The 8,758-nt window shown below is 56.3% G+C and overlaps 1 protein-coding gene across 5 annotated transcripts in view; it reads left to right on the forward strand.

Annotated features, from left to right (window-relative positions):
• The window catches only part of BCAT2 (branched chain amino acid transaminase 2), a 12,705-nt gene extending 4,724 nt beyond the window's left edge, over nucleotides 1-7,981 (forward strand). For 3 of the 5 annotated variants that reach the window (XM_039868542.1, XM_039868539.1, XM_039868541.1), the window contains 8 exons: nucleotides 3,654-3,764; nucleotides 3,856-3,975; nucleotides 4,075-4,238; nucleotides 5,414-5,556; nucleotides 5,706-5,791; nucleotides 5,974-6,114; nucleotides 6,173-6,247; nucleotides 6,976-7,981. In XM_039868542.1, the coding sequence (XP_039724476.1) occupies nucleotides 3,654-3,764; nucleotides 3,856-3,975; nucleotides 4,075-4,238; nucleotides 5,414-5,556; nucleotides 5,706-5,791; nucleotides 5,974-6,114; nucleotides 6,173-6,247; nucleotides 6,976-7,014 (879 nt within the window). In that variant the 3' untranslated portion in view covers nucleotides 7,015-7,981. The remainder of the gene's footprint in view (nucleotides 1-3,653; nucleotides 3,765-3,855; nucleotides 3,976-4,074; nucleotides 4,239-5,413; nucleotides 5,557-5,705; nucleotides 5,792-5,973; nucleotides 6,115-6,172; nucleotides 6,248-6,975) is intronic. The other 2 variants (XM_039868538.1, XM_039868540.1) reach the window with 1 other exon arrangement.
• Nucleotides 7,982-8,758: the final 777 nt, after the last annotated feature.

Below are 8,758 nucleotides of genomic sequence, written 5' to 3' on the forward strand. Positions count from 1 at the left end.
GCACAGGATGAGATGGCGGGTGGGGGGGCCAGAGGCCAGGAGGCCAGGCTGGGGCGAAGGTCCAGATAGGAGAGACTAGGTCGATGTGGGGGCCGGAGCTGAGGGATGGACAGGAGGGGACAGGGCAGGGAGATTCAGGGACAGGACACGAGGGACTGGCCGGCTGGGCGAGAGGAAGGAAGGGAGGGCCGAGGGTGGTGCCCTGGTGACCAGGTAGACCATGGGACTGTCCCCTCATGGGGACTCGGAGTAGGGTTCGCCTCGCGGGGCTTGGTGAGGGGCCTGTGAGGATGAGAGACACCCAGGTTTATGACTTAAAGCTATGGCCGAAAGTGCAGTCTTCCTGAGGGAACCATTTGTGACAGGATTTGAATGAAAATATTATAGCTCTAGAAGCTGGTTTGTAATTTGAGTAATTTTTGTTTCTTAGGATACGGTTCTGTGACATGAGGCAGATTTTCCTTTTCTATTTTTTTTTCCCCCCCAGAATTTTGAGGGTTTTTTTTCCCTCACTTGACATTTGATTAGAACCGATCAGTTCTGTGCAGGGGAGACACCTTGCGGGGCAGGTAGATGCTAAGGACGGACGGTCAGGGTTACGTCCACCAGAAGGTGGCTCTCAGAGACCGCCACCTCTGTACCTCTGTGCCTTCCGGCTGGGGACCCGGGCCGTCGTCTTCAGTCGAGCGAGGGCGGCCGAAGGGGTTTAGAGGCCCTGACGTTCCCTCTCATGCGGGGCGCCCGGGGAGCTGAGGCCAGCTGAGGGGAGGGGCCGATCACGGTCCCACGCCGTCCTCACTCGGGGGCACGTGTGGAACAACAAACAGACCACTGTGGTGTTGTTTTTATCATCATGGGGATGATACACGCCCAGAAGAGTACACGTGACGTAAAAGCGCAGTCAGTCGAACTGCACTGGTCCGTTGAAAAAATCCACATGTAAGTGGCCCTCGCAAGTTCAGACCCGCCTGTTCAAGGTCACGTGTGTACCGTTGTACCCACCGTAAATGGCATTAACTGTGTTCACAGTGTCGTGCGCCCTCACCACCATCTAGTCCCAGGATGTCGTCGTCACCCCCAGCAGAAACCCGGGAGCCACTGAGTCGGTCCCCAAACCCTTTGTCCCGCCTCTCAACAACCATTAATCTGCTTTCTGTCTTTATCTCTCTGTATTTAAATTTTTTTTTATTATTTATTATTATTATTATTTATGCCTATAGCACCTGGTCTATCCTAGGTGGTCTCCCATCCAAGTACTAACCAGGCCTGACCCTGCTTAGCTTCCCAGACCAGACATGGGGCTTGTTCAGGGTGACATGGCCGTAGACCATGGACTGTGGCTCCACTGGGGGGCAAACTTCTGCGTGTAAAGCAGTTGTGCTCCCCGCTACACTATGGAACCACGTCCTAAATATTTTTAATTAAAAAATATCTTATAAATTACAGTTGACATAGAAGATGAGTAGTTTAAGGTGTACAACATAGTAATTTTTATTTTTATCTGGCGCATTTTAAAAGTTAACACATTTTTAAAAAATGGATCATATATTTGCACAGTTCACAATCGTAGCTCTGGTAGAGGGAATATACGTCCGCAGTTCCCCAGCCACCTAGCTGCCCTCCCCAAGTGGCAGCCAGTGTCACCAGTCCCGTGTCCTCCCAGAGCCTGTTTTCTGAATATCGACACCGATGTATCGCTGTTTCGCCCCCTTTTTTTTTTTCCCCACACAAAAGGGAGCCGACTGCACCCTCGCTGGCATCTCGCGTCCTCCCTCAGTGCCTCTCGGGGACCGAGCGCCCGTGAACAGCCTTACCCTCCTTTTGGCCACCACATAGTGTCCCATCCGAACGATGCCTCACGGGGCTGTTCCCCAGTTGTCGGGCACTTTGGTCGTTGCCAGCCTCGCGCTGTTATTAACAGTGTCGCGATACACCAGTAAACTTGTCACTTCCTTTAGGTGCAAGGGTATCGCTCCAGTTTCTGGAACTGTGGGGTGCAAGGGCACATGTCTGGCGCAGTGACCTGACAGACGCTGCCACGTCCTCCTCTGCGGGGCTGCGCTGGTTTCTGTGCCCCCCCCGGCAGGACCCGTTTCCCCCTGCGGCCTGGACGCTCCCGTCCGCCTTTTAGATCTTGTCCAGGCTCCGGCGTGGTTTCGAAGGTATCTCAGAGTCATTTTGATTTGCCTGGTCCTCCTCATTATGCAGTTGGGCATCTTCTCACAAGCATAAGAGCCATTATGATTTCCCTTCCGTGAATTGTCCATTTTCTAGGCGGATTTTTCCATCAGGGTAGATTTTAAGGAAATTTAGATTTTTATTTCTAGGGGTACTTTGTATTTTCGACAAACTGTTTGTGATACGAGGTGACATTCTCTCCCCATTTTATTTTTATGCTGTCAAATGTGTCTTTCTTTGGCCTCAACGATCCGTCATATTTAGAATACCACCCCCAATTTGAGACATCGAATGGTTATCCTGTGTTTTCTTCTATAGTTTTTATGGTTTAATTTTTTTTCCCTTTTAAATATTTTAATCCATCTGGAATTTTTCCTGGTGTGAGGTGTGAGGTAGGGATCCAGTTTAGTTTTTTTCCAAGGTAGACAGATATTTGGTTGTCCCAACGGCATTTTAATTGAAGTAACCATGTTTCCCTCCATTACTTTATAACCCACTTTTTAGTCTCTTCCATTGTTCGGTCCTTTTACTCATATGTCCATGTCGCCAAGTTCACAGAACTGTAGATTTATAATCCGTTTTAGTATCTGATGAGGCTTCTTTCCACTCCCACCTCTTCTCCCTGTTCTTTCGTTTTCTCCAAAACATTCTGGCAGTTTTTTCTTGTTTGTCATTCTTCATTCATGCATTTAGTGATTCATTCATTCAAGAAAAACCTACTGCGCGCTAAGCACCGCCCTGGGCACAGGGGGACTGCTGCTCCTTGCTCTGTGACACTTGCAGTTGGTAGGGAAACAGACTTAAGCAAACATGGGGCCATGGGCAGGAATCAGGGTACCCTGACCTGTCGGGGGTGAGGCCACACACCAGAAAGGATGTAACATTTGGGTTTCCAGGCCCCAGAGGTGAGTTGAAGACACAAGGAGAGTCACCCAGAGGGTCCAACGAAAGGGACAGAAGTTGTGGGGAGCAAGGATCGGACATGTGGTGCCAGGCCGCTGGGGGCAGGTGGGCAATGGTGAGTGAGCAGGAGGGAGGCAGGTGTGGTGGTGTGTGTGTGGCTCCACATACCAGCTGGGACATCAGGGGTGGGGGATCCACCCATTTTTTTTCTGTTTGTTTGTATTTTAAAAATGTTTCATCATGGGAAACCAGAACCAAAGGTAAAGATTGATCTCCCCGCCTCCCACATCACCCTGCTTCACCCTCCGGCCCCGGTGGCACCATCTCCTTTTATCTCCCTTCCCCCTCTTTCCCGTTTCTGTAGGGTTTTGAAGCAAACCCTGGACGTTGTGTTACGTCGCCCACAAGCACTGTCTGTCCCTGTCCCCTCTCTCTGGGTCCCGTCTCTCTTCCTTCTCGTCCTCTGAGCGCGGGGGGTTGGTCTCTCCCCAGCTCGGCCTCTGCTTTCCTCTCGGTCTTTGCCCCCCGGCTGTCCCAGGCGGTCGCTGAGCCCGCCCACCTGTCCCCCGCAGCTCTTCGAGGGCCTGAAGGCATTTCGAGGCAGCGACCGGAGCGTGCGCCTGTTCCGCCCCTGGCTCAACATGGACCGGATGCTGCGCTCGGCCCTGCGCCTCTGCCTGCCGGTGAGGGGCCCGGGGTGCCCGGGTGCGGGGAGGAGGGCGCGGCTGCAGCGAGGGCCCCGGGGGCCCCCCTGACTCGCCGGCATCCTTGCAGAGCTTCGACAAGGTCGAGCTGCTCGAGTGCATCCGCCGGCTCGTGGAAGTGGACAAGGACTGGGTCCCCGACAGCAGCGGCGCCAGCCTCTATGTGCGGCCTGTGTTCATCGGGAACGAGGTGGGCGCTTCCCTCGGGGCCGAGGGTGGCGGGGACCTAAGGGGAAGGGCCGGGGACCTGGACTCCTGGGTCCCTGACGCCCCCTCCTGACCATCGCAGCCCTCGCTAGGTGTCGGCCGTCCCTCGCGAGCCCTCCTCTTCGTCGTCCTCTGTCCCGTGGGCGCGTACTTCCCTGGAGATGCCTTGACACCCGTGTCCCTCCTGGCGGATCCGTTGTTCACCCGGGCCTGGGTGGGCGGGGTCGGCGACTGCAAGGTGGGCGGGTGAGTCGTTGTCCCCACTGCGCCCCTCGGAGACCCCGGTGCGGCGCCCACGCGTCGGGGTGTGTCTGCGCAGGTGCACAGACCAGCTGGGACATGGGACGGGGCTGGGTGGAGGTCAGTGGGGGCGCCACCGGGAAGTGGGGGTTGCCCCTCCCCAAGAAGCCTCCAGAAATGAAGTTTACGCTGAGTTCAGGGCAGGTTCCGGGTGGTGGAGCGCAAGGTCACCATGAAAGAGGTGATGTCCTCCTCAGGTGGCCTCGCCCGAACACCTGGGCTCAGTGCCCCCTTCCCCACGAGCTCCCGGCGTCCCTAGGGCCTGTGGTGCCCATCGCCCTGTGTGTGGACTTTCTGTGTGAGTCCGAGTCCCCAGGGGCCTTGGTGCAGCATGGCAGGGAGGGTCTCCCAGGCTGGTGGGTGCCCCACTGTCCGTGAGCTCTGACGGAGGTGACTGGGGCACCTTCGTCATCTGCACAGAAGTGGCGACACCTTAACTGAGTCTGATGGATAAGAAGGAGGCAGTTTCCTGGGTAGGAAAGTGGGGAACAGTTTCTAATTCCCAGGGGCCACATGCGTGGGGGCAGAGAGCAGGGGCAGAGGCACAGAAGTTGTCAGAAAGGAGAATTAAGTCTGGGACAGAGCAGGCCAGGCCCTGAGCACCAGCCCGAGGGGCTGTGATCTTGTCTCAGAGGTGATGGGGAGCCTCGGGGAGGCTTGTGAGCAGCTGTGGGGTGAGGTCAGCTTTGGGTGAGAGACAGCGTTGAATCAAGGGGATGAGGGAAATCATCGAGGTGGCCAGTTTGTCGGTGGGGGGCAGAGAAGGCCTGGGACCCAGCCTGGGGCTCCAGACACGCCTCCGAGGGTAGGACGTCACAGGCGCTTTTGAAGGACAACTGGGGAGTTGGATGCGGAAGGCGATCCCAGCCCGGGGAACAACGATGCACCCATGACCTGGACAGTGGGATGAGGAGGGGTGAGGGGAGGAGGGGGGGCAGGGGTGGCCATTAGATCCTTGGTCCGGAGCTGCTGGCCAGCGATTCTGTCCCGGGGGCGCTGGGCAGCCACGGGAGGGCAGAGCTGGCGGATCAGGGTCCGCCCTGTTCTGGAAAGACTCATCTGGGGTGGTGCCGGAGGTCGCGGGGTTCCCTTGCCGAGGCCGCCGCGCTGCCTTCTGCCAGGAATTACGGGCCCACGGTGTTCGTGCAGCAGGAGGCCAAGAAGAAGGGCTGCCAGCAGGTGCTCTGGCTGTACGGGCCCGACCATCAGCTCACCGAGGTGGGCACCATGAACATCTTCGTCTTCTGGACTCACGAGGATGGGGGTGAGCCCTGCCCCTGGCCCAGCCCGAGCCCTGGCGGGAGCGGGCGGCACCCCTGTCCCCAGCGGAGCACACGTCAGGGATTGGGTCGGGGCGGCTCCTTAGAGGATGGGAGGCCGAGAGGTGACGCTCGGTCCCTCACACCCGCACAGTGCTGGAACTGGTGACCCCCCCGGTGGATGGCGTCATCCTGCCCGGAGTGGTTAGACAGAGTCTGCTGGACCTGGCTCAGACCTGGGTGAGCTGTGGTGGCGCCCCTGGGGCGGGGCGCTGCTGTGTCGCGGGCCAGTGCGGCAGGGGCTGTGGGGGAGGGGCCGGGCCACACCGCTGTGTCTCTGCGCCCCCCACCTCGGGGCGTCCATCTCCCCCTGGGGTCTCTGAGCGGCATGGCCTGCTGGGTGACCGTTCCCTGCCCTGCAGGGCGAGTTCCGGGTGGTGGAGCGCAGGGTCACCATGAAGGAGGTGATGCGAGCGCTGGCGGAGGGTCGCCTCCGGGAAATCTTCGGCTCAGGCACCGCCTGCCAGGTGTGCCCTGTGCACGGGATCCTGTACCAAGGCGAGGTGAGCAGGGGCTGCGCGGGGTGGGGAAGGGGTCCTGGGCCGGGCGCTGTCTTCCCAGCACCTCCATATTCCCACCATGGAGAACGGGCCGGAACTTGTCCTCCGCTTCCAGAAGGAGCTGAGCGCAATCCAGGTGAGGTGCTGGCTGGGAGCGGGGCTGGGTGCTTGGTCCCCAGAGAAGGTTAGGTCTCTGGACTGGGAGCTGGCGCCCCTTCCGTAGTCCCACGAGGTGATAACGGCCTCTGAGCCGGGACCGTGAGCCGCTGTGGCCCGGAACCCCTCTTGGGGTTCAGGGACCCCTTCCTGCCAGGCTGCGAAGCCCCAGCCCCTCTCCTGAGCGCGAGCGCCCAGGGCTTCCTGGAGGGGGAAGTCCCTGTCCCCGAGCCCCCCAAGGACTTGCAGCCGGCGTCCAGCCACGGACGTCCACTCCCCGCGGACTCGCCTGGAGTCCCGGGCTGTCCCCGTGGTCAGGGACATCTCTCCTACCGGCTTCTGGACCTCGGACCCTCCGTGGCCCAGGACCGTGACCTCTCAGAGGCCTCGGGAGGTATTCGCGTTCTAGAACCTTCGGGCTCCGTCCCGGCCCTCGCCCCCGAGCCACGTGTCCCGCGCGCTCCGCGAGCCCCGGGGCCCCCGGCCTCGAACGGCCCCTCTTTGGCCATCGGGGCTTGTCAGCCGGAAGCCACTTCTCCCAAGAGCCCGCAGGGCCGTGCGTGCGAGAACTTTCTACAGAACTGCACCCCCGAGCCTCCGCCCCTTGTGCACAGCGACGCCCCCCCCACCCCGACCCCACGACTGCCGGGGGCCCGGGGGCGCCACCCCGCGGCCTGCCTCTCACGCGCTACCTCTCCGGTCCCGCAGTACGGAGCTCAAGCCCACGAGTGGCTGCTCCCTGTGTGACGCTGCGGGCTGCGCCCGGTCTGCCCTGGGATCCACGCAGCACCTCGTCCCTGCGCTGGACCCTCCCGCTCCGCCCCACGGATGACTCACCCGAAGTGCAATACGCGCAACCGGGGACCGGGACGCCTGGGTCTCCCGCGCCCCCGCGTGGCCGCTACACTCCCAAAGCAGACGGGCCGGACCCAGGAGCTCCGCCCTCAGGCCCGGGCATCCGGATCCCGCTGCTCCGTATTGCGGGGTCCGAGGTGCGCCTTGGCCCCGACTCCGCGCTCACTCTCCTCAGGCCGGATCTCTCACGTGCTGCTGTCGATGTTTTACCCCCTTCTTGCTGCAATTCTGAAATAAAATGCCAAATAACAAGACATTGGTTCCCATCTCCAGTGATGCAACTCGAGACTCTAGGATGTTCACGGGGATCCCTGGTCCTCAGCCCGTTTCATTTTCGCCGGCCCAGCAATCCTGACCCCCAACGTCCTGGCGGATTCTCTGGCGGACAAGAGTCTTCCGCTTCACCACAAATCGAGCTTAGCATCCCCCCGCCACTAACCTGCATGTCGCCCACTTCCCCATCTTGGGGACGGCTCCAGTGCGCATGCAGTCACCAGGCCGCACTCAGGGCGAAGAAGGGAATTTGGGGGTACACATTTCAGATAACCCTCCTACATTGCCTAAAAAATTCCCTAATAGCCGTGTGACCTTGGGGAAGTGAATTCATCTGACTGATTCTTTTTTCTCATTTTAAAAATGAGGACGGAAGTACCCACCCATTAAGGCCATGCTGAAGATTAAACTAGTCATTCCATGGAGGGTGATTGGAACAGGGCCTGGCATGTAGAAAGCGCTGTAAAACTGTTCTGTTTTTGACAACCAAATTTGCCTTGTGATTTTCTAGGTTTATTCAGAAAGTTGTCCAATTGCGTGGGGAAATGAATATCTGTAAAAATGGAATGCATTTAATTATACAATACTTAGGGGACTTCAGGAAATTGATTTTTTTTCCTCTAAATGTTTTAAGTCATTTTTATGCTTAAGGATGTTCTTCATTTGAAAATAATAAATATACACGAAGTGGAAAGAACCAAAATGTGAGTTTTCATTTAACTTAGTGATCAGAATTCTGAACATTTTACAAAAATATCCTTGGATTTCGATAATAAAACCACTTCGTGGATTTGATGTTCTAAATCTGTAACCACTAATGTTCAGCAATTATGCGTTTAGATCTGAAGATTTTTATTAGTTTCTAAAAAAACAAACAATAATTCATAACGAATCTAAAAAATCAGATTTAACCCAACTGCGAACGCTAGATACCAATTCTAAGTTAATGAGCTAACCAAGAATATTAAAATCGCTTATGCTCTATGCAGAACACTAAGTATCATATAAAAATAATGGTGATAATTAAAATATATATGTATGTACGTATCTTTCTTGTTATAAGAAAAAGTAATGTACAATAAAATTAAATTGAGGAAAAAAACTAAAATAACGGGATGGTAAATAATAATTACCTAACCACAGAGAACTCTGGTTTTCAGGCGCCGCTGGAAGGTGCATGTGGCGCCATCTGGCGGCCAATGTTGGAATAAAGTTTCAAAGGCAGAAAGAATGAAAAGCTATTTATGATGGGAACGTCCCAACACAATGTCAACATGTGATGATTTAAAACCGTTTTTATGGCACTATAAACATTTCCAGACACCTACAGGTACATCTGTTTGGGAAGTGTCCCTTTAGGAAA

This window comes from Pteropus medius, unplaced genomic scaffold, assembly GCF_902729225.1.
Source record: "Pteropus medius unplaced genomic scaffold, Ma_sr-lr_union100, whole genome shotgun sequence".
Taxonomy (NCBI): Eukaryota; Metazoa; Chordata; class Mammalia; order Chiroptera; family Pteropodidae; genus Pteropus; species Pteropus medius.